The sequence below is a fragment of the Asterias rubens genome, chromosome 2, assembly GCF_902459465.1.
Source record: "Asterias rubens chromosome 2, eAstRub1.3, whole genome shotgun sequence".
NCBI classification, from domain to species: Eukaryota; Metazoa; Echinodermata; class Asteroidea; order Forcipulatida; family Asteriidae; genus Asterias; species Asterias rubens.
In genome coordinates, this window is record NC_047063.1 from 22907924 (window position 1) to 22933921 (window position 25998).

Consider the following 25998-nt stretch of genomic DNA (forward strand, 5'->3'; position numbering starts at 1 on the left):
TCCCGAGGTGATCCCCGGAGCGTTCTATTTTCCTGAGGCGAAGCGGAGGGAAAATAGTTCGCCTCGGGAAAATAGAACGCTCCGGGGATCACCTCGGGAGTCATAGTTTTAACTCGAAGCAGTCAATATTTGTATACTATGCTATAACGACTTGTCATCAAGTGGGGAGGGGGGGCAGAATCTCCGTCCACACCGGGCTTAATAGGAAATACAAAGGCTGTATGAGCTTTCGTTGCAGCAATAAAAGTATTCTTTGAGCACAAGAAAATAGCTTTGAGTTTAGCCCCCTCCCCCCTCCCCATACACTACAGCCAGGGGCACACACGCACGTGGTACACATCTTGCCGTCGTGAACCATGCCGTGAACTTTTCGTACAGCGCCCGCTGTAGTTATAAATTGTTTATTTTTTAAGGAACTACATCAACTGGTTCCCAAAACCAGTTTGAGGCTTTAGTACTGGCAGGTGCATGGAACTCACAAGCATAGCGCCTGGGTACCATCTTACACAAACATAACATGGCGGGTGAAGAGGCAGTCGTAGCGCCGTCAAGATCGGAAAAACTGAAGGGCGTTTTGAATTGGATTTGGACCTATTTGTGGGCAATTTGGTTCTTTTTGGTGGTGTTTCTTATCTACGTGCTTCGTATTCCACTAAAGCTCAGTGAGAATATGAACCTAGGTGAGTATTTCGCTGCTGAAAGGGGTGTGCATCTTTGCCAACTTTCATGAATTTCTCACTCCCTCATATTTCGTGTCAAATAAATATTAATGTCCGCCGGCAATGCACTCGAGCAAGCAAAACTTTTATTAGTAAAATAAAATGAAACCGAGTGAAGTGAAGCACTGTAATTTAAAGCAAGCATGACATAAGCTATATAGGGATTGAGCTAGACACTAACGTCATGGATACTATATATAACAATGCTACTTTACAATGCAAAACGTTATTTTTAATATTTAATTAATTAAAAAAATATTAAAAGTAAAGTATTTATATTTTAAAATTTAATTAAATTAATAAGCCACTGATTTCAAAGAAACTGCAATTACACTTTCGCTTTGTGCATGAGAGCCAAATAGCTTCTACCGAGCCTTATATATAGGGGTATAATATTTTGGGCCTCCTTATAACACTATACAATTTTCAAATCGGCATTGATAGGTGAAAGTTTTACGACCGTTAGCCAGCAATAACTGAAGTTTCTTTTGTACTACACTACCACAACGTTCCCCACATACTCAATATACATTCATAGGGGTCTAATGCTTGTATTTCCTTTTTGTTGAGTGAAACTAAAAAAACATCGTAAAAAAATGCAACTTTCTGGTCAGTACTCACTGTTGTTTTCCTGCCGCATCGCACGTTTTTTGAATTCTCAATATGCTCAACGCTTTATCTTTTGGTCACTCGATCACCAAGCGCTGTACACCAGCCTACTCACCGAACTGCCGAGCCATGACCGAGATGGACTAAACTATTTTGTAGAAGGGGTATTACAAACCCGTATGGCAGTGCGTGCTCTGTTTGTTTACTGTACCCGCCGTTCACGCATAAAGCGCCCACGCACTGCCGCACGGGTTTGTAACACCCCTCTAACCGATTGGTTTAGTCTGACTCGGCCGCGGCTCGGCAGTTCATCAATCTACATGTAGTAGGCTGCATGTCGTCAGCGTTGTAGCCACGGTGGACGGGCCCGCCCAGCACTGACAATTTTCGCCCAGCACTTCAGCTGAAAAACAGACTGCCGCCCATCACAAAGTCCCCCCCCCCAAAAAAAAAAAAAAAAATCAAAGTTCTGCCAATATTGACTCATTGCAAGACTAAACTGTCATGTTTTTCGTGTTTTTTAATTTTAAATTCAGTTTTCAATTTTTTTGAGCCAGAATTGCGAGCAATAAAAACCTAAAACGCGTTTCTCACGTAACTTGCCTCTTGCCATCTTATGAAGTTTTCTTCGTGAAATGTGCCCTGACGTTTTACCGTTAACATGGTATCTCTGGAGGTACAGCTTCAGTTAGGGCTGAGAATGAAACTATACCTGAGACTATCGAGACAGTTACTCCACCTTCAAGGTTAACTTCATCGCGAGACTACAACCATACACGTACAACAAGAAAACAGCAGAAACTATTTCACAAACAAATGCATCACAATTTTTTTGTTTTAACATATTTTATGTAACAATTGTAATTATATTTTAAAAATTGTGATTCTTGAATCTTACATAATGTGCATTTTGCACATTGTGCAAATTAAAGACAATAGACACTATTGGTAATTGTCAAAGACCAGTCTTCTTGTTGGTGTATCTCAACATATATGCATAAAATAACAAACCTGTGAAAATTTGAGCTCGATTGGTTGTCGGAGTTGCGAGATAACTATGATTATGAAAGAAAAAAACACCCTTGTCACACAAAGTTGTGTGCTTTTGATACATGTACTTGATTTTGAGACCTCAAATTCTAAATGTGAGGTCTCAACATCAAATTCATGGAAAATTACCTCTTTCTCAAAAACTACGTCACTTCAGTGGGAGCCATTTCTCAGAATGTTTTATACTATCAACCTCTACCCATAACTCATCACCAAGTGAGGTTTATGCTAATAATTATTTTGAGTAATTACCAATAGTGTCCACTGCCTTTAGGGTGCAAAATAAATGATTGGAATGTTAATATTTAGCCCTGAAAACAATCCTTATAATAGAGTAAGTGCGCACTGCTCGCAAACTCTGACCAAGGTTAAATTTAACTGCCCACCAGTAAAAAAAAGTTCTCTGATTGTCGTGAGAGATGTCAATTTGAGTTCTAGGAGAAGAGGATCATCATCACAACACTAAACGGTTCCGTTTTTTTTTTCTTCTGGCACCATAAAACTCTTTTTTTTTAAATTATCAAATCTCACCAAAACTAGGCTCATGTGTTCTTTGCACTCTCATTGACCATAAAGTTGGTCCAAAAAATCCACTCCGCAATCTCAACATTGTTAAAATAAAAAGTTTGAAAATTCTTACCATAAAGTTCATATCCAATCCCTAACCCTTTTACTGTTTGTCAAAAAGTGTTCAGTAACCCTGGACGATAATATCGACAACTTTGACTGGCAATATATCGTCGGGTAAACATCGCCGATATGACGATATATCGTAAAGATTTTTGAAAATTGAAAGTACCCTTCAGAAGGGGACAACAATGGCTCACAGGGCTGTATGCTTCGTTTTTGAAAGGGCAAGCAAGGGCACCAAGGCATTTTCTCTTTGGCAAAGGGCACCCTATGAGGAAGTTGTAAATTTCTACTGGAGCATTTCAAGGGCACCAAGGCAATGGGCAGTATCAGGCCTGGGCTCAATCGCACACTAAAAACAGATTTACCGCAAGGGATGAAGACAAACAATACATGCTTAGTGAGTGTAAAAAGCAAAAAAAAAAAAATATATTGACTGCATTAATTAAATAAACTTTATACAAACTGATAAAAGTCACTGAATTAACATCCATATTCCATGATACATGTACAGAACACACAACATCTTTTTGTTTAACATCACTGGCTCTGAAGCAATTAAATCATATTTCTACATGTACCTCAATCGATTGGAGTGTTGCGATCTCTAACAATCTGGTGCGCTATTTTTATTCCTATGCGTTCACAATCATCACTATACATACATGTGGATATTCACAGTCGATTCGCTTGTGTTGGTCAACTCGCCGTCAACACGACCAATGCTATTTTATATAGCTCTATGGCCAAAACGGTTCCATATGCAAAAAGCGCCCTCTGTTGTGCACAATAAAAGCTATGTGAAAAAGCAAGATAGTGGCCGATGGCTTTACCGCCTACAGATAATTTTTTCACAATAAAAAAACTAATTTATAACAGAAATGTAACCTAAAACATTCATTGTTTACTATATGAATGAGGCCCAACAGATGTACTTTCAAATAAAATCAGTAACAAATCAACAAAACACCAAACACAGACAATATAACCCTGACAGAGGAGGGCAAAAGGTTGACAGAAAAACAAAGCAAGTATTGTCTAATTATTTTTTTTCTGGCACAAGACTACTGTAATTTCTCTGATTATTGCAGCCTCTCATACCTAATATCTATCAAAAATAAAAACTTTGACAAGCGTCCACTTTTTTTTTTGGTTTTAGGTAAAAAAAGTCAGTTTCGAACGTAATTTTTGACAGATTTTAAGTGACGATCGCCAAAAAATGACAGATTTGCATGACGTTCCGGAAAATAGACAGACTTAACTGCAAAATGATGTTCCAGACTTTATTACCCACTCGCAATCCACATCAAACGTACCTGAACGGAAGTTGATTTAGTTTCCAAAAACTAGCGTTCTGAAGAAAGTATTTCCACTGTAAATCATCTGAAAGACGTTTTGGTTTTGCGTCTGGAGCTGTCCGATGGATTGTCGAACGGCAGTAAATGCCGATGTCATTTATTTCGCCCGAGTATAAGATCGCACAGATAAAAACATGTGCTGATCGCGCATTCCGTAAAAACACTGAGGGTGCCTGACTACAAGCAGATGTTTGAGGGTGTACGTCTCGGGTCAAAGGTCATCTTACAGGCCGATTGGAAAATTCATGAACGTCACGCGGAAGTAAATGACAAACAAGAAGAAATTACATCACTGGAGATTTGAAAAACTGATTTCTCTGATAGTTGACCAGGTATTGCAGCAATCATTGTCACAAAATAACTATTATTTAAAAGTGTTTTCTTTGTATTTTTTTCGAACTTATTGAATGTCCTAAAAATTGGTTAACTCACGTGTTTCTTATTGTTGATATTTTTGACGGAAAAAAAAGACGCACGGAAAATTATCGATTTTTTTTTTAATTGTCGGACTTTGATTGTCTTTTGCTGCTAAATTATTTGTCAACATCCCTCAAACATTTGTCAAAAGTTAAATAAATGGCCTGCAAATATGACATTTTTATCATTTAAATACCTCAATTATCTAACAGTTGGTTGAGGTCTGTCAAAAATGCTAATGTCAGGAACTCAAAATCTTCTACCTTGATTTTTGAACGGCATGGGCTGTCAAAATTGTGTATAATATCTTGCTACCTCTTAGTTTATATCTTGGTACCTCTTAGTTTATTACAATGTATAAATAAAAAAAATAACTTTCACTTATGAAAATATCAGGGTCCGAATTTCAGACTTATAAATGGTCCACATAATAAAGAAGATGCCTTATCCTGTAAATCACGTGGAAATTTGGATGGTAAATAATCCTGTTTTTATCAAGGAAGAAATTTCATGCTAAGCAAATTTTTGGTGCTTAGCCATGTTAGCAGCTCTATGAAATTGGGCCCTGGATGAATAAACCGCACGATCACAGACTTGGAACCAAGATACATGTTTGTAGCATTGTTGTTAACAGTGAAATCATGGTATGATTATGACTCTACACTCTATTTGGGTCGCACTAAAAGCCAATCAACTGCTGATAATTTGTTTTTTTAAATGCACTTTAAAGGCAGTGGACACTATTGGTAGTTACTCAAAATAATTATTAGCTTCAAACCTTACTTGGTAACGAGAAATGGGGAGAGGTTGGTAGCATAAACAAATCTTGGTACCTCTTAGTTTATTACAATGTATAAATAAAAAAAATAACTTTCACTTATGAAAATATCAGGGTCCGAATTTCAGACTTATAAATGGTCCACATAATAAAGAAGATGCCTTATCCTGTAAATCACGTGGAAATTTGGATGGTAAATAATCCTGTTTTTATCAAGGAAGAAATTTCATGCACTAAAAGCCAATCAACTGCTGATAATTTGTTTTTTTAAATGCACTTTTAAGGCAGTGGACACTATTGGTAGTTACTCAAAATAATTATTAGCTTCAAACCTTACTTGGTAACGAGAAATGGGGAGAGGTTGGTAGCATAAACAAATCTTGGTACCTCTTAGTTTATTACAATGTATAAACATTGTGAGAAACGTCTCCTTCTGAAGTGGAGTAGTTTTCGAGAAAGATGTAATTTTCCACGAATTTGGTTTCGAGACCTCAAGTTTAGAATTTGAGGTCTCGAAATCAAGCATCCTGAAAGCACACAACTTCGTGTGACAAGGGTGTTTTTTCTTTCATTATTATCTCGCAACTTCGACAACCAATTGAGCTCAAATTTTCACAAGTCGGTTATTTTATGTATATGTTGAGATCCACCAAGTGAGAAGACTGGTGTTTGACAGTTACCAATAGTGTCCAGTGTCTTTAAAGCAACGCGTGGAAGAGTCATACTTTGATATCACTTTCTACATCTCTTGAAAGAGGTGTATGACAGAGACTTCATCCCCGTTGTCTTAGACTTCTCCTGCCGTATAAGCCTGTTCGTAACTAAGGTCCAGTGATTCCAACTTGCTTGCCAATCCACCTTCAAGGTTGAAAGCTTACATGTAATGGGGATAGAAGTGTCTCGGTTGCAGCCATCACAACCTGAATTTTCTTCATTCAAATCCAATCTCAAAACTTACCTCCTCAGTCAAGCCTACATGTACCATCAAGCTGACCATCAATTTTTCCCTTGGTCATATTTGAGCGCACTGAACAGTGTTTTTTTTTAGATACCAGCGCTCTGTAAGATTTATTAGGTGTTAGGGCCAACAGCCCGAAACACCTCTTATTTCTGTTCATTTTTTTTTCTTTCTTACTTCTGAAAACTTCTTAGGTGTTCCGGCACCAGCCCGAACAACTCATTGTCATTGGGTTTTTTTTTGTGTTTTTTTTTGTAGAGGGATTCTTACAATCAACACACCATCGGAAACGTCATTTAAAACTCCATAAACGGCTCGTAGACATGACCCCATTTTGACATTTTCTTCCGGTTCAAAATTTCAAAATTCATGTCTAAAGAACTATGTAAATCCCCGATTGGTACAAACATTTTACACGTAGGCCTACACAGAGCGGTGCAGCAGAGTCACGCTTCAGTGATCATCACGAGAGTGCGAAAAAGCTTCGCGTACAATAGTCTGCGTTCAAGGTGTTTTCAACATACCCTTTCAGTTAGTCTCTTTCAGTTATTTCCTCAACCAGACAAGCTATTTTGACAAAGTTTATGATAAATGTTTCATTATGGTATACATAATTTCCTTCTTAATTAGCAACATATGTGTGGACGCTTAGATTGATGAGGTCATCAAGTGTCACGTGGTATGCTTTAAAGGTGTTTTTTCAAAGTTGTGTGTCTGCCAAACCAAAAGTTTGACTGAGGTGCAACTTGGTGTATAGTTAGTCAAATACAATACCTGCTTGAAATTGCAGTGACGTCATGATGACGTCATCATGTTGTTTTTGTTGAACATTTTTGTAAATTCGGCCATATCTTGAGAACAAAGCAACTCCAACACTATACAATTGTTCTATTCAATTCAATTCAATTTTTATTGGTCCTACCATGGAGGAAATTCATTTTGAACACATGCAATACAGACAACATTAAATAAGGCACAATCATAAATAAACTACTGGAAATACATAGATCTAATATTAATTAATCAGAAAATTACATAATAAACCACAATGGAATCAAACTGAAAACAACATAGCAGAAAGTAAACAAAGTAGTTAAACACTGAGGTTGAGTAGACGGACAGAGTATGGTATGAAGGAGTTGAGGAACCTGTTTGTATTGCATCGAAGTGACTGCCATCTCCTACCACTTCTTAGTTTGATGAAGAATTTGTTCAATGGATGGTTAGTGTTACATTCGATTGCCTCTGCTTTAGATCGAACCTTATCTTTGCAAGTTTCATCAAGATCGATGTCTATCCCTAGGATTTTTGATGCTTGTTTCACATCCCGTTTCATTTTACCATTATCTTGTTTTCTTGCTCCATTGTACCAAACCTCACAATCATGAGTAATAGCACTCTCAATAACAGATGAGTAAAACAGAATCATAATTGCCCTGTCTACATGAAAATAATTCAATTTACGCAAAAAATACATTAACCGACAGCCCTTTGTGATGAGCGCTTAGCAATGATAATGATTGCTCCAATTCAATTGATTGTCAATTATTGTGCCCAGGTATTTGTAGTTTTGCACAATGTCAATATCCTGTGATGGGGTCCATGGCTTTTTGTACACCCCATGGACTCCAATTACAGGGTGCAACCATTGTTTTGGTTTACCTTGGTAACATTATTACTCCTCTTCTCGAAGTTCTGTTGTAATCTTAAACATTATTATGATTGAGTATTCATTGTTTAATTAGCAGACGAACAAGAAACAATTCCTGACTGTTCCCTCGAACTCGCATGTGTTTCGCACAGCGCTGGAAATCGACCAAAGGTGGGAACGATCAAGGTGATGTACACCGGTTTACATCACTTTTCATGTTACCCGGTGCGCTGTGCATTACACGTAGCACGCATCTTAAACCATGATACATGCGTATTTGTTGCACGGCCTGTGATCAGGTGATTGGTTCTCGACCAATCAAACTTCACAATTTGTACAGAGGTATAACAGGGTCCTCCACATGCGGTTAAGTCCAGGCGCTGCGCTCGGACAAAATTCTCAAAATACCAATTATCAAAATGCATCCGGACAAAAAAATGCGCCCGGACAAAATCGTTGTGCCCCATGTGCGCCCGGACAAAAAATATCCCGCTCGGACAAAAAGAAAAGAAAAACTTTTCACGACGAACTCAAACCACTGTTCGATGCGCTGTATCTAATGTCAGGACTAAACCTAAAGTAGGGACTAAACCTAAAGTCAGGACTAAACCTAAAGTGAGGACTAAACCTAAAGTCAGGACTAAACCTAAAGTCAGGACTAAACCTAAAGGCAGGACCAGTCCTAAGTTCTTTGTGAAATCAACCCCAGGGTCCAGGACCCACTTTTCAAGGAACTCTCCTCTAGATTGACATACTTGCAGAATAGCAATGTTTTGTCTAGACCAAAAATAATTTGTTTTGCCAAAGGTTTAATTTAAACGTGATACTAAGGTGGGAAGATGGGGTCTTCTTTTTGCTGTCCAAGTTTTATCTTGTTTATATCTGTTAGAACAGGTTAGTTTTTGTTTTTACAAGCTTGTGCCAACTTTTGTCAAGTCTTGTTCATGTTTTTTGAGAGGGCTGTGCCCAAATATATGGACTACTTCGTGAAATGGGTCACCCTTGTTAAAGATGGTTCCGTTGAAATGAAAACATTTATTTGAATTTGTTTTGAGCAGTTTCATACCCATGCATTGCATTACCATTTTTAAAACCGTAGAACCATGTTTTGCTATACTTCTCCTTGACTAAGGACTGTACAAGTAGACTGATAATGCTTTGTAAAACCGTAGAACCATGTTTTGCTATACTTCTCCTTGACTAAGGACTGTACAAGTAGACTGATAATGCTTTGTAAAACCGTAGAACCATGTTTTGCTATACTTCTCCTTGACTAAGGACTGTACAAGTAGACTGATAATGCTTTGTAAAATCGTAGAACCATGTTTTGCTATACTTCTCCTTGACTAAGGACTGTACAAGTAGACTGATAATGCTTTGTAAAACCGTAGAACCATGTTTTGCTATACTTCTCCTTGACTAAGGACTGTACAAGTAGACTGATAATGCTTTGTAAAACCGTAGAACCATGTTTTGCTATACTTCTCCTTGACTAAGGACTGTACAAGTAGACTGATAATGCTTTGTAAAACCGTAGAACCATGTTTTGCTATACTTCTCCTTGACTAAGGACTGTACAAGTAGACTGATAATGCTTTGTAAAATCGTAGAACCATGTTTTGCTATACTTCTCCTTGACTAAGGACTGTACAAGTAGACTGATAATGCTTTGTAAAATCGTAGAACCATGTTTTGCTATACTTCTCCTTGACTAAGGACTGTACAAGTAGACTGATAATGCTTTATAAAATACAAACGGGATCGAGAATACCAAGGAATTATTTCTTCCAGCAATTTTGCGGAAATGTAGCAAAATATTTGGACTTGACATTTGTTGTGCCAAGACTGAGTGCAACTATATGATGATTTTGAGTAGCAGCTGGTATTTTATGTAGCATTTTGCTATGAATAATACATAAAATCAGAGTTTGATAGTTTGGTTGCTCAGCTTGTCTTACTTTGCTCTTTGATATATAATTACTGGTGTTTTATTTTGATAGAGTGAGGAAGGATCGCGTCATATACAATGCAAATCAGGACACGTTCAAAACAGTGACCAGAAACATTTAGGTTTTAGATGTTGATGGCTGATAAATGCAAGTGAATACTGCCCTCTTTGTTCTCATTAGTCTAGCCCAGCAATCGCACAGCCCCTCTATGAAACAGGAAGTGTAGCAGTAGCAGTCTGTCTGTTGTCTGCCACCCCCCCCCCTCATTCTCATTGGGATTCCCCCATAGAATGGAATCACCCAATTAACATACCTAAGACCTGTTTCAATTGGTGTGCTGGTCTGTGCATAAATCTGGGTCACATCATTATGCACAGTCTGCTGGCTGGAGGTAACCTTTCAATGCTGTATGCACACAGAAGCCCTTCTGTGACCACAGCTGCCAAGCAATGTAGCTCTATGGTATACTGTACATTATACATGCCTCACGTTTTGTAACTCCACATGTGCATTGATGATGAATGTATGGGGAGACGCGACATGTACAGTCGCCTATACCATTATTGTAATGCCTTGCATGTTAGATTTAATTATTCATTGTTGATCTGGAATTAGCGTGTTTACATGTTGTCAGATAAAGTCATCAGCATGCAAATTATTGATCAATTGTAAAATGGGGGGTGGGGGTGATTGATTGTAGTGCAAGCGCAAGATTTCTGACCATTTCATGACAGCCAGTGTGCGCCTGGAGTTGGACCACATTTAACATATCATCATCAGGCAAAAAGGTCACCTCACCGTATTGCAGACAACACAATCTAGTTCTCTATTCCCTGTGCCGCCAGCGGCCGATTAAACAGTAGTTCACAACAGATCGGGCAGTGTGCTTGTACGTGTGAAAACTGATGCCGGGATATTAATCTGGGGCCCTTCCATATGTCACTAGTGTTCATCTTGATTTAACCAGCTGTAGCGTTCCTACCTCTTGGAAATAATTGTAGCCAGCCAGGCCTTTTGGCCACCATGAATGGTAAGAATCAAGTCCTCACGTTTGGTTTGTTTTTTTAAAATCATATTGTTATTGGTTTACTTTCATATTGTTTATAATACCTTTGTGTGCATTGAAATTGGATCTTCCCAAGAAGGAGGGAATACATGTATGATCTTCCCCCATCACTCAATCTCGGAGTGTGATCTCCAGTTTGTCAAAATTCGGTGTGATTAAATTCGTGGCATTAAATGTAATAATGTTAGCATATTGGACGGAGCATAATCTTTATTTTGTAATTTTAATATTTTATACAATCATTGTACAGTTTCCAGTATTTTGTGTTTTTTTTAAAGAAATGGGATAAAATCATGACAAATGTGTTTGATACATTATGACCAGCGTAAATGTTCAAATTATAATAAATTATCCTGGCATAGTCCTGTCGTATGTTCACTGTTGACCTAAGAGCACAACATTTAGTGAAACACAGTACTGTACATGTACATTGCTACACATTACCTTTTTCTATAGGCCTACAAATGTTGTTTGTTGACCCCTGGTCATCAGCCATGTTTTTCCCCACAAATGCAGGGGTCGAAATCAGCGTAAAAATGTTACCTAGCTAGCAGGAACAGTTTAGAAATGAATGTTTCTTGGCTGTCCCAAAACGTGTGGCCCATAAAAACTGTTCAGCATTGTTATGCCAGTTAAAAAGTAGCAGTGTGGCTGCCCGCCATCTGGCAGAAAGGCCGTTCAATATAATTGTGAATGAGTGACGTTCGACTTTAGCAATCACCATGTGAAAAACCAAGTCCCCAAAACAGCTTCCCTCCGTAATTAGGCCAAATATTTTAAAAATTAATCGGTGGTTCAGATATTATTATAATTTCTATGCATACCGTTGTTGTGCATGCAGATTTTTGTAAAGGTGTTTACTGTATCAATAACATGACAACATTCATTGTAAACAAAGAATGGTATTTGTACGGGCAGAACTCTTCGGTAAGTAGTGTCATGAATTTGGGCCAATTTGTTTTTCATTACACACCCAATCAGCACATTTACAAGGGGGCAATTCCACACCAAAGTGGACATGACATCAACAAAATTAAATGCATCTCACAAAAACAAATAAGTTGTCAAATGAAAAACAACTTTTACTTTTAATGGTCAGGAACCATGACAACAATGTAAAACGTTTCTAAAAAAAACACATAAGAATTGGTCACATGATGTATTGTCGGATCCCGACAAAAACTAATTTTGAGCACTTTTATTTCACTGCTACGAATAATTGGCGGACTTTTTCGAGCAATGGCTCAAATGAAATTTTGTAACTTTCTCGACCCCCATAAAAATACCTATTGAATTTTAAACCAAAATTTTTGGGTCAAATCGGCCAAAAATCTGACATAGCATCTTTAACTGTGCCTGCACTTTACCAAGGCCTAACTGAGCTATCAAGGCCAAATGTTGGCAGTCTCTCTATTGTTCATCATCTTTGTTCGGGCTGTTTATAACCTAAAATATACAGTACTCTGGGCATGTTCAGATATTTGTTGATAATATTTATCTTTAAGGGTGTAGGGGGCAATTTTCTCCTTGTTAAAGGCCCCTCTTTTTTTTTACTTGAAGGCTGTGTAGATCAGTTGGTAGGGCGCTGGTACATATACAGTAATCCTAAGGACTTTGGTTCAAATCCCGCTCCATTTATTGTGGTTTTTTTTTTCAAACCCGCTCCTAGAATTTTCTGACTTGGACCATTTCAAGGGGCACCAAGGCAAGGACCAGGGAGGCCTCACTGAAGTCTCACTCTGGCCTACATGTATATAAGATACATAAGATAAGATAAGATGAGAACTTTATTATCCCACACTGGGGAAATTAAAACTGGCCTTGATTTAACAGTACAGACAAAAACACTAAAAATTGTATAACAATACACAGACCGATAAAATAATATAGAGGGGCCTTGCTAATTTAGTGATTGAAGTGGGTTGGGGGGGGGGGGGGAGGCCCTTGGCTAGCACTTGTACAACTCTTTTTAACCATGGAGCAAAAACTAGTTTATTGCTCCATGTTTTAACCCACCTCAGCTTACCATGTATCACTGTGTAACATAATCACAAAAGAAAACTGGGTTGATCATGCTGATCTAATTCACATTTGATTAGATTTCCATTGCTCAATGCCGATTGCAATTTTCATTTTATTCGATTTGGATCTTGACGAGATTGATTTGAGCTGCGCGACATTTTCTGTAGCCTTAGAATTTTCTTCAAGTGTCGCTCAAACTCTCTGATGATTCTAACGTTTTTTTTTTTTTTAATTTTTTATTTAAATAAGAATTATTTATTCAGCCAATGATGAAAGTTAAAAACCAAAAGCATTGGAAGTTGTAGTGCACCTTGAGCTCTCTAGCGATAAAAAAAATATGAGAAATGTCAGACTTTTGTCTGAATTCAGACCCTTTTTCAAAGTCTTCCTGGTAAACAAATCAAGCAGTATGTTTATCCAAATCAAATAAGTCGTGCTCTTTTATCAATTTCTCCAACCATCGAGGATGCTGTTTCCAAACGCTCCTTGGAATTTTTACTACAGATGGGATTTTATTAACTCCCGGGGTTATCAGAGGGTTTTTTTGTCAGAGTGACTCATCACTGTTCTAAACCCTACAGAATTTACTTCATGCAGAAGTTTTACAATTTGATGATTGTCAGCATTTGTATATTATCTGGTAATTAAACCGAGGGACCCTCAAAATAACTAGCACTGTGATCAGTAGGCCTAAAGGACATGTGTGGAGAAGATGATCTGAAGAAATTTTCAGTTTTAGAGGTGGAAGGACAACCACAGATTGTGTTCTCCAACTTTGAAAATCAAAGGTAAGCGCTTTGGGGGACCAGTGTACTTTAAGCGCAAACTATGAAATAAATGAACAAGCATAAAAAAGCTGGTGTAACAGAACACCATACACAACAGTAAAATACAATGCAATGACTTGAATATATGTACCTCTACTATAGGTCTACATTTTGTTCGTAAGACGTGGCTAATATCCGTTTTCAAAACCACAAATAACTGTTTCTTGTGTATCAATATGGTGAACCTTAATCCGGTTGTGCTTTCAAGAAATCATTGTGATGATCACTTTGCATCTGTGTAAAATCTGTTTTTATCCTTTCCTTCCTCCATGTACATTCTTATTTTAAAATAGAAGCTACACAGTGCACATTGTGTAGCTGTTTCCTCGTGTACTGTGTGAGGCACATTTAAAGATGCTATGTCAGATTTTTGGCCGATTTGACCCCAACATTTTGATTTAGGTATTTTGATGGGGGTCGAGAAAGTTACAAGCTTTCATTTGAGCCATTCCTCGAATTATTAGTAACAGTGAAATAAAGTGCTCAAAATTAGTTTTTGCCGGGATCCCGACAATATATCACGTGACCAATCCTTATGTGTTTTACAAGAAACGTTTTAAATTGTTGTCATGGTTCCTGACCATTAAAAGTAAAAGAGTTGGTGATACTCTTTGAAATACCATTCACTAAAAAAAAAATATTGTTTTAAATGTTTGGGGCCAAAAATCTGACATAGGGATCTTTCAGGCAATGCTCCACAAGGCTTGGATGAGCACCATAACTATTGGTACAATAATTGTCAAAGACCAGTCCTCTCACTTGCTGTATCTCAACATATATGTATGCTTCAAATAAAATTTGGGCCCAATTGGTCGTCGGAGTTGTGAGATATTAATGAAAGAAAAAACACCATTGTCACTCGAAGTTGTGTGCTTTTAGATGGTTGATTTTGAGACCTCAAATTCTAAATATGAGGTTTCGAAATCAAATTCATGGAAAATTACTTCTTTCTCGAAAACTATCACTTCAGAGGAAGCTGTTCTTCACAATGTTTGATACTATCAACCCCTCCCCATTACTCGTTACCAAGTATTAGTAAGGTCTTATGCTAATAATTATTTTGAGTAAATAGTGTCCACTGCCTTTAACTGCTAGAATTGATGAATTGCACACCGTCTCCATGTAGGCTGACAGCTGTCATGTGTGATGACAGTAGTGCAAGGGGGTCAACAGAAAAACTGATTAAATTGATTGTTTGGGATTTATTTTTTATCAGGCCGGATGTATTGATTTGTATTAATTATCTTGGATGCATACATCACGTATTGATCCTCAGATGTCCAGTGATGAAAACCAAAACCATATTTTTAGAAAATGTGTCTAAAATTCACCTTGATGTGTACAAACAAATATTACTTTTAGAAAATTTATCTGAACATGGCGGGGGACTTTGCAAACTACAAGGTTTGCTGATAAACGAGGACTAATATCTACAGATAAATTGAACTTTGGAGGAATTTTTTGTTTGTCCTGCAACTGAAAGGCTCAGAATTAAAAATAAACCATAATAAAATGAAAGATTTAAAAACTCCCTGCACACCACCAAATGCTTTCTTAAAGGATTTATGTCCATAGAGTTACACGTATGTACATTAAACTTGGTTTGGAGATATGGTTTGAAGATAATGACAGTGGAAAGCTTCCCTTCAAATATTACTTACTGAGGTGCTGTATTTTTTGAGAAATGAGTAAAACAATGTCATAATGAAAATAAGTTTGTGAATGATTTTAATGATTTTTTGTCTCATGAGACGAAAAATTATTTTCATGACATTGTTCTACTCATTTCCCCAAAACTACAGCACCTCAGCACGTAATATTTTCAGGGAAGCTTTCTACTATCATTATCTTCAAACTGTGTAAGTTTAGTGTAAATCTGTGGACATTGTGTTTTTTGTCCTACAAAAATGACATACACCCATTAAAAAAGGAAAGTTTTAAGTTTTTGTACTGTAAATAACATGATTTACAGAGACTGAATTCACCAACATTTTTCAAACTGAAGCATAAAATGTTGAATGTGGGAGTCTGTCTGATGAGGGAGTCTGTCTGATGAGGGGGTCAGCTTCTATTGGCAGCCCTTTAAGCAGTGAGCAAACTTTACAGCAGTGTTTGCACTGCGCTGGAAATTTTCATTAAACCAAGGCCCAGACGCTTGTTGTGTACCCGCTGAGTCAATTGTTGATAAATTAATGATTGATACACGCCCACAGTGCTGTAATGAGAATTTCCTGTCAGATTTCATTTCAGTCGAAACCTCATCAACAAAAATTGTGTGTATTTTTTTATGGCTCATTTTGTAATTCTGTATGCGTTTTAAAGAGTCTTCCAAGTTTATTTCAAATAATCGTTTGTACTACATTGTACATGGGTACAGTAGAAGTCAATTTAAAAACCTACATAGTGAATTGACCAAAGTGACTTTATATTGTTTTTAAACATTTTTACTTAAATTAATATTCATAAATAACTCAGACAGTTTTGCTATTCCTATGGTGGAGAGCGCGTCATGTAGGGTCGTTAAACCATTGATAATCACCAGTGTTTATAACCGGTTGTGAGCGGGACAGTTTCTTCATTCCTATTGGTCGAGAGCAACGGCTGTAACAGTTGTGCCACATCATGCGATACGCGCACAGCATTCCCTTATAAGGAGTTGTTTACCCGATCCCCCCCGAGGGCCTTACCATTTCATAGCAGGAGGGGTGTTGGGTTGAAAGAAATCTTTGAACAATTATAAATATTGCATTTATTTTACTTTTTGACCAAAAAGTGTTGGTGTTTTTTGACCGAAAAGGTATTTATGAATGGGAATCATAGTGTGTTGAATCAGTTTTCAACTAGTGGTTTAAACCCGCCGAGACCTCGTCTCGGTAAAGTTATCAAGAACCAGGCCTAGTTGGGTTTAAACCACTAGTTGAAAACCTCTTCACCACACATTGATTCCTTTATTAATAAATGTAGGAGAGGAAGAGTCTTTTTGAAAGCAGTGCAGACATGCATTAGGCCTAGTTGAGTTCCCAATACCAGTGGGAAGTTTATTCCATAGTCCAGGTGACCAAAGCTCGGTCACCAACTTGTACTGTTACATCTGGGAGGTTTCATGGTCATTTTCGGTAATTGTCACATTTTGGTAAATGTTATTCTTGTGATTCATTGCCTCTGTACCATTCCTGTTGATGGTTGGCATGCAGAGGACTCCTTTAATTGTAACCTCTCCTGGTGTGGTGTACAATGTAACACGAGACAGCTCTTAACTGGCTCTGAGAAGCCTCTGTCCAAAGGCCATGTCAATACATAAATTATGAATACGTAGAAATTGCCAGCTTTAGGAAGACATGCCCTGTGCACAAGAAGCTGTGCACAAAACCTTCTGTTTATTGTTTAGCGCTCCACTTGAGTTCATCCTTGATTTCTGGGGTTTTGGGGTCCCCCTTCCCTCAGCAACCAAACCCAGGAGGCTGTTGAATGCTGTAATGTTCTGGCAAGGTTTGTTTGTTATGGTATATTGGAAAACTAATCTGATGGCAACTGCCCATTATGTTTGTTGTTTATATTTAGTACTTGTATTGTAGTACAATGATTTACTTGGGAGACTGGCCGCCCTGATTTGTGATGTAGAAGTCAATTGTTTCAAGTTGAAGGAGGTGAAATTTATACTGATTACAATATACATGTATGAATTCCAAAATAAATATTCTCTATTCTCGATGCAAATTTAACATCTCTCATATCGTTGCGGTACCCGCTGCCAGAACTGATTCGAACTACCTCTAGCTACCGGACAACTTCGGTAGTCTGTACATTTTGTATGTACATGTAGTTGGTAAGACACTGGTCTATAATCGCAAGGGATGTGGGTTCGAATCCCACCCGAGTACTATGCCTGTGATATTTTTTTCACAGGACTCTGGAATGTACTGAGTATACAGTGCTAACAGTACACACATAGGTGTAAGGGTCAAAACAAAAACTAATAAGTCCAGTGTTACTATTAAATGTAGCCTACAAATAAGCAAATTAGTTGACAATTTTGTTGAACAGTGTGCAAATGTGGATGCATGTTGGCCGACATTGCACATAATATGTAGGCCTATCATGTACACAGTACATTGCACGTATGAAATGCACCATTAGCAAAACAAATGTAAACAAATGTACGTACATGTAGGTCTACCACATGTACACGTAAGTAGTTTGGCCGAAGCACGCTGAATTGAAGCAAGGTCTTTGGAAGGGTTTCTACTTAGTGTGTTTGTCATGTTTATCTTGGTTTTATTAAAGGCCTTGACTTGCAATCTGGGACATTTCACATACAGTTTTTTTTTTTTTGCAAGTTCCCCCAAAACAAGGCTAAAAACTAGGTTAAAGACAGTGGACACTATTGGTAATTGTCAAAGACCAGTCTTCTCACTTGGTGTATCTCAACATATGCATAAAATAACAAAGCTATACAAATTTGAGCCTGATTGGTGGTTGGAGTTGCAAGATAACTATGAAAGAAAAAACAGCCTTGTCATACGTAGTTGTGTGCTTTCAGATGCTTGATTTTGAGACCTCAAATTCTAAACTTGAGGTCTCGAAATCAAATTCGTGGAAAATTACTTCTTTCTTGAAAACTACATCACTTCAGAGGGAGCTGTTTCTCACAATGTTTTATACTATCAACCTCTCCCCATTACTCGTAACCAAGAAAGGTTTTATGATAATAATTATTTTGAGTAATTACCAATAGTGTCCACTGCCTTTAAGGGCTACAAGGGAGAAAACATGGAAATGTAGTAACATGGCTTTCTCTTGATGTTTTTTGTGATTTCTTTATTTGAGTATTGACCGAAGCTTCGTTTACTAATTACAGTCACAATACGGGTTTATCAATTGTCTCGATGTGAAAATGTCAAGCGTATGGAATTGGTTCTTCTTGCGATGACACCAATAAGCTTTTTTATTTTTAAAGCATTGGCTTTCGATGTCCGAGCCAGTTGCCCCCATGCCCCTGTTCTTTGGGGGCAGATTGAACCTAATGCTTTTAGGCCTTTGTCCTCCTCAGCTTTGCCCTCTCAACTTGTTGCCTTTGTCAATTATTGACTTTAGCTTGTGCAATAGTGTATTATCTGTTTTTATTGTTGAGAAGTTAATTGAAATAATAGTAACTTTCTGTTGAAAAAGGACAACATTACACGCGCGCACTTGCAGATGCGATCTCCAGATTAAAGATGCTATGTCAGATTTTTTGCCCCAAACATTCAAAAATAGAATTTTTTGAGTTAATGGTATTTCAAAGAGTATCACCCGCTCTAGCGAAAAAAAGTATAAATTTTACTTTTAATGGTCAGGAACCATGACAAAAATTTTAAACATTTCTTATAAAACATGTAAGATTTGGTCATGTGATATATTGTCGGGATCCCGACAAAAACTAATTTTGAGCACTTTCTTTCACTGCTACTATTACTAATAATTGTCGGACTTTTTCGAGCAATCACTCAATTGAAAGCTTGTAACTTTCTCGACCCCCATCAAAATACCTATTAAATTTTAAATCAAAATGTTTGGGTCCAATCGGCCAAAAATCTGACATAGCATCTTTAACTGTGCCTGCACTTTACCAAGGCCTAACTGAGCTATCAAGGCCAAATGTTGGCAGTCTCTCTATTGTTCATCATCTTTGTTCGGGCTGTTTATAACCTAAAATATACAGTACTCTGGGCATGTTCAGATGTTTGTTGATAATATTTATTTGACATATTTTTCATAGTGCCAATAAATTAAGTTGGTGTTTCTCTGCTTGTCTATTTTACAGTGGCGATGTTCTTGAATACACTGACCCCAAAGTTCTACGTTGCTCTGACAGGGACATCTTCCCTCATTTCTGGACTCATCTTGGTAAGTGGTAATTACTCACAAAATTGGTATATTAGTAATTGGTAATTACTCAAGATAATTATTAGCAGAAAAACTTACTTGGTAACGAGTAATGGGGAGCTGTTGACAGTATAAAACATTGTGAGAAACGGCTCCATCTGAAGTACGTGTAGTGTAGTTTTTCGAGAAAGAATTTATTTTCCTTGCATTTGATTTCAAGACCTCACAGAATTGGTTTGAGGTCTAGAAATCAAGCATCTGAATGCACACAACTTCAGTTGACAAGGGTGTTTTTTCTTTCTTTATTATCTCGCAATTTCGACAACCATGAGCTCAAATTTTCCCAGGTTTGTTATTTTTGTTAAGATAAACCAAGTGAGAAGACTGGTCTTTGACAATTACCAATAGTGTCCATTGTCTTTAAGGGAAAGACCCTTGATTTTTTGGAACGGTTCAATTGTTTCAATGAAGATGTTGATGCATACAATAAAACTAACGCATGAAAATGTTATTTCGTAAGAAAGTCTAGTTTAAAATCCGAAGCGAATATGTCTAAAGCCAGAAGAATAATCCCCAATGCCATACACAATATGAGGAACCATATACTGACTAGGCCTAGGCGAATTATTCGAATATCCGGTTAATGGCAAATAGGTTTTCCTATCCGTAACCGCGAATGCCTTTTTTTTTCTTAACCGGATATCCGCATAGAGCGCGAATAGCTATTTATAAACCGGATAGTTCTGTAATTACAACCAAGTAACCGGATATTCTTTAATATCCGAATATCCGCGGACGTCGGGCGACAACTGATAGGAATATTTTGTCTGAATCCTTATGAAACTTCTATTAAGACAGCATAACACAGCATAAAATAAGTATTTAACTATGCTCACCTCCGTGAAGAGTTAAAACAATGACATTTCTGACGTAATTTGTTCAAAGATTACGAAAGTTTTCCTTCACGTAGAGTCAATCACGATCAAAAGAAACAGCAAATCGCCATCTTTAAATTAGATCCGGTTATTTTTATGAATGAACCGAGTAACACTGTCTAAAACTAATATCAATCCGCCCATAAGATCTGATTCACAAACGAACAGCGCCCTCTGGCGGCAAAAAAACTATTCGAATATCCGGTTAATTTCGGATAGTTGGCCAGCGGTATCCGAATACCAAAATTTCACTATTCGCCCAGCACTAATACTGACAGTAATGCTTTTTTACATACATTGTAATCTATCATACATGTATTACAAGTGAAATGTGTACTAAAAAAGCCAAATTATTAGCTATTATTAGCTGCTGTACCAAAAGCCTTCTAACCAAAAGTTTTTATTTCCATTAATTTTTAATAGTGATTGCTAAATGTATACTCTCCCTTTTCTCCTTTTTAAAATTATTTTCCTGCGTAAGGCTTAAAACAACTCTTGGTAAGGGGTTACAAGCTGAAGGAACAACCAAGATTTATTGTGACTGATGACATCAGGGCACAATTTCATAGACCTGCTTTTCAAAATACAAAATAGCTGAGCACAAAACCATTACCAGCCCAAATGCCTTGCCACATTAACCATATGTGACTGGTATCCTGCTTATGTATTTTTGCTAAGCAGGGAACTTGCTAAGCAGGGAACTTGTTCATTTACATGTAGACTTTCTTTGGGTTTCATATTTAAGTTAAGTTATGTTTATAAAGTCTTAATTTTCTATTGTATAATATTTTCATTTTGTGTAGACGCCTTGATCAGTTTTCTGAAGAAGTGCACGTTATAGATCCATATTATTGTTATTATTATAATTGGTAATTGTTATAGGATTACTGTTTGCTTGTTTACGCATCTCTATGAAACTTGGCCTAGGTGAATACATGTATGTGGGATCGAATCCCATCCGAGTAACATGCCTGTGATATTTTTTCACAGGACTCGGAAAAGTACTGATCGGTGTATGGGTAAAATCCAAAATTAATATTCTTTATGCAAATTTAACATTTCTTATTATTGTTGCGGTACCCGCTGCCAAAACATAGGATTCGAACTGCCTCTAGCTACCGGGCAACATCGGTAGTCTAGTTGGTAAGACACTGCTGGGCAGTTCCATAGAAATGTAAACCTCAGTGCCAAAATTTCAAAATGGCACTAATGGGACAAATGAGATATCATTTTGTAGCTAATTGTATGAATTTTAATAAAATATAATTTGTTACTGAAAATATTCAGCGGCTCAAGTGCTATTTTCGACTGAAAAAATACTTTTAAAATAGTGAAATTGGCTCAAAAATAATGTTTTGCCAAATTAATCAAAATTTTGACTGTGGTTAAATAGTGTTTGTTTTGGTTTTGCACCTGTTTGAAGTTTGCTTTGGTAACAACACAATGATGGAAAAAAAATTAAAAATTTCTTTCAAAATTTTATGATATTCAATATTTTAGGAAACTTACTTTTCCGATGTACGTCCGACACCAAAATAGTGAATATTTTAATCTCCCTTTTTCAACCGTGGGCAGAAAATTTTCAAATTTACACTACAAAGCACAATTGATGCCCTCTATCTTACCATGGAATTATTTCTTTAAAAAAATCTTCTTAATCATACAAAATCCTGGTGTCGGACGTGCATTTTGTTCGTACGTCCGACACCAGTACGTCCGACACCTCCAAAATAATTATGTGAAAGCCTTTTTGAATGCCTTTAAAATATCATACAAAGCTCTAAATTGGTACCTAGGGTAACTCTCACCCAAATCACTCAAATCTTGCCTCAAAACAAGTGTATTTCATTCCCCTTTTTTTCTACTGGCTGCTAAAAACACAATAATTTTAATCCGCAGAAAGTTTTAATTTCCATTTCCAAAACCCACTGGTACTTATAATTAATATAAGAAAAGCTTGGTTTTTGCAGTATATGTGTTAAATTCAGGTACATGTGGTTACCCCCAAGCAAGGATAGAGCTCTCATTCATTTAGTAAACTGTTGACAATGCTCTAAAGTTGGTTCTTAAGAGAAAATATCAAAACATTTAACACCAAAATTCTTGGTGACCTTTGACCTTGGCAACAGTTACCCACCAAGAACTTTAAACTTTAATTTTTTTAAACACAAGTCCAATCTACAATATATTTGGACCAAATGTTATTTTGCAGACTCATATCTTTCATTGTTAGGCAACATTTTGAAACTTGGGTGTTTTGCCAGATTTGGTTGCCACAGCAATGCATAAGGATATGCATGTACATCATGTACAAGTTGCATTACACATGCACATTGTTTCTATTGATCTCAAAACGTGGTATAATTTGACAATTAAACCACTTTTTTCAACAAATAATGATTTAATCTGATATTACAACACCAAATTGGTAGATTAAATCATTATTTTATAACAAAAGTGAAAAGTTGAACTGATTGTTACCTATTTTTGAATGCAATTTCGGACAAGTACGTCTGACACTGTGAAATGTACGTCCGACACCAATATATTAAATGCCGTTCCTTAAAATTTAAAAATTTAAAAACCAAATGTCTTATGGTAAAGTGTAATGACAGAGGTCTGATAAATCCATAAATAAGAAAAAATTGCATTAAAGTTCAAACACATCACAGAGTTTGAACTACAAATATTGGTTTTCATAAAAAGGCGTTTCTCTGAGTACGTCCGACACCATGGTGTTTTGGGCGAATGGCGTCTATATCCAAAGACATGGATGAATAATTTTTTGATAAAATAATTTTAGTGACTGCCTTATACCTCTATCCAGAATAAAAATTCCTTTTATTTATACCACTGTAATAATACACTCTGTTAAAGTGCCCGAAATGTACGTCCGACCCCGTGGAACTGCCCTGCTCTAGAATTGCAAGGGTCGTGGATCGAATCCCACCTGAGTATTATGCCTGTGATATTTTTTCACAGGACTCGGGAAAGTACTGAGTATACAGTGCTAACACACATCTGTGTATGGGTAAAATCCAAAATTAATATTCCTCATCCCCCATGCAAGTTTAACATCTCTTATTGTATGTGATTTGTTTGTTGCAATCTGACTTTTTTCTTCTTGTTCTTCCTGATGTTCTAGATATTTGAGTGGTGGTACTTCCGTAAGTATGGCACCTCATTCATAGAGCAGGTCTCCTTGAATCACCTTTCTCCATGGCTTGGAGGGTCGGATACCAGTGGCAGTGGCACCAACCAGCAGTCTCCACCTGGTAGGTTTCAGAGCAGGGCCCAATTTCATGCCTCTGCTTACCGCCGATTTTCTACGCTTATGAACCCCATTCTCCACTTACTGTGCAAGCACCGAATTTCTGCACTACATACTGTAAGTGAAGAATGCCTAGTGGAGTACGCACACGCACAAACAAAAATACCCTGCTTAACCGTCAAAAATATACTTGGCGTACATTGTACACGTAGGCGAGGAATTCTCTGCTCCAGTAAGCCCAGATTCTTTGCTTGTGGTAAGCAAAGCCATGAAAATGTGGCCCAGATCTTTCGTCTTTGTTGTTTGTACAGTACAGTGTTACACTTATTTTTTTCCCACATGGATCACAAAAGGTCCAAGCAAGACAAGTTTCACTACTCAATAGACATGGCAGCTGTTGCTAATACCCCGTTCACATAACACTACGAAGATCATGCCAATCCTCCGATCTCAACAAATTATCAAGTCGGGGTATGATCGCCGTCAAAATTCAACAGTTTGGCAACTTGAAGACTCCGCCCAACTTTACTGCTTCTACGTAAAAAGTGTTTCTGACTCGCTGCCATTATGATTACTGACGATTAAAGCTGCTTGCACAATAATGGCGTTCCCACGACTGTCCCGCTCATTGTTGGCTACGACCGGGCTACACTTATTTTGAACAAGTTCATTATAAGCGTGGGGAGAGAATGCAGCTTCCTGACCTATGTACATGTAGAAGATCCCACCCCGACCAAACCACACTCATGGAGATCCTCCCACGTTTGGCCCACGATTGGCCACGCGCTTGCCCCCTTTTCCATTGTAGTAGAAGCAGTGTCTATGTGTGAACAGGGTATTAGGATGATGCTATGGGCCTCCTGTGCTTTAAGACAGGTCATTAATTGTGGATACAATGAAAAGATTAAGCCAAAGCTGTAGCCACAGCAACTCGTTTGGAAATAATAATAATAATAATATCGAAGTCTTATATAGCGCACGTATCTACCAAACAAGGTACTCAAGGCGAAAGATGATGTACCCCCTCCCCTATGTTCCGATACGTACTTAAAGGCACTGGACACCTTTGGTGATTATTAAAGACCAGTATTCTCACTTAGTGTGATGCATAAAATAACAAATAATATGTGAAAAGTTAGACTCAACTGGTCATCAAAGTTGCAAGAGGATACTGAAAGAAGAACAAAAAAATAAATTGCACATGTTGTGTGCTTTCAGATGCCTAAAAAGCGCTTCAGGCCTGAAGTCTTTTAATATTTGAGTGAAAAATTACCTTTTGGTTTGCAGTTTAATCACCATGTGTGTGTCTACTTGCCAGGTAGAGTTTGTTCTTTAGAGAACTGTCTAGCTACTGTATTCTACTACAGCGGAGTAGATTTTTTGGATTTTGAACTGTCCTGCGTTTTTCCTGTGCGGAAAATATTGCTTAGCAAAAAAAGTTAACTTAATGACTGTTGCCCCACTCATTTTTTGCTAAGCAAATAAATTTGTTGAGCAGTATTTTCTGCTGAACAGCTTTATGAAGTTGGACCTATAAAGAAATCCATTCAGTCAGCTAGCAATGAATATCTTTTTACCTAATCTATTTTCCGAGAAGGTACAAAGTAATCCACACACTCCAATTAGTGGCTGTTTTTTTCAACTTCTTTCCTATCCTAATTGGCTTTCCTAATTGGCTTTCCTAATTGGCTTCCGTAATAACTCTCTTTGGTACATGAATATTATTGCCATGTTCAATGAGTACGCCGTAGATCACTAACACACTTGTTATTAATGTCAACATTATGGTGATAATCTCATCATGGGGAATACGATAAGGGGTAGTATTAATAAGGGAATCAATGTGTGGTGAAGAGGTTTTCAACTAATGACTTTTAAAGTCACCTGGAAATA

The 25998-nt window shown here is 37.4% G+C and overlaps 1 protein-coding gene across 2 annotated transcripts in view; it reads left to right on the forward strand.

Moving 5' to 3' along the window:
- Window positions 1–527: 527 nt before the first annotated feature.
- Window positions 528–25998, forward strand: part of LOC117307017 (suppressor of tumorigenicity 7 protein homolog) — a 40270-nt gene continuing 14799 nt past the window's right edge. Inside the window, exons 1-3 of one of the 2 annotated variants that reach the window (XM_033791647.1) lie at window positions 528–680; window positions 19838–19920; window positions 23980–24109. In XM_033791647.1, the coding sequence (XP_033647538.1) occupies window positions 671–680; window positions 19838–19920; window positions 23980–24109 (223 nt within the window). In that variant the 5' untranslated portion in view covers window positions 528–670. Of the gene's footprint in view, window positions 681–10507; window positions 11150–19837; window positions 19921–23979; window positions 24110–25998 lie in introns of those variants that run through there. The other variant, XM_033791648.1, reaches the window with a different exon arrangement.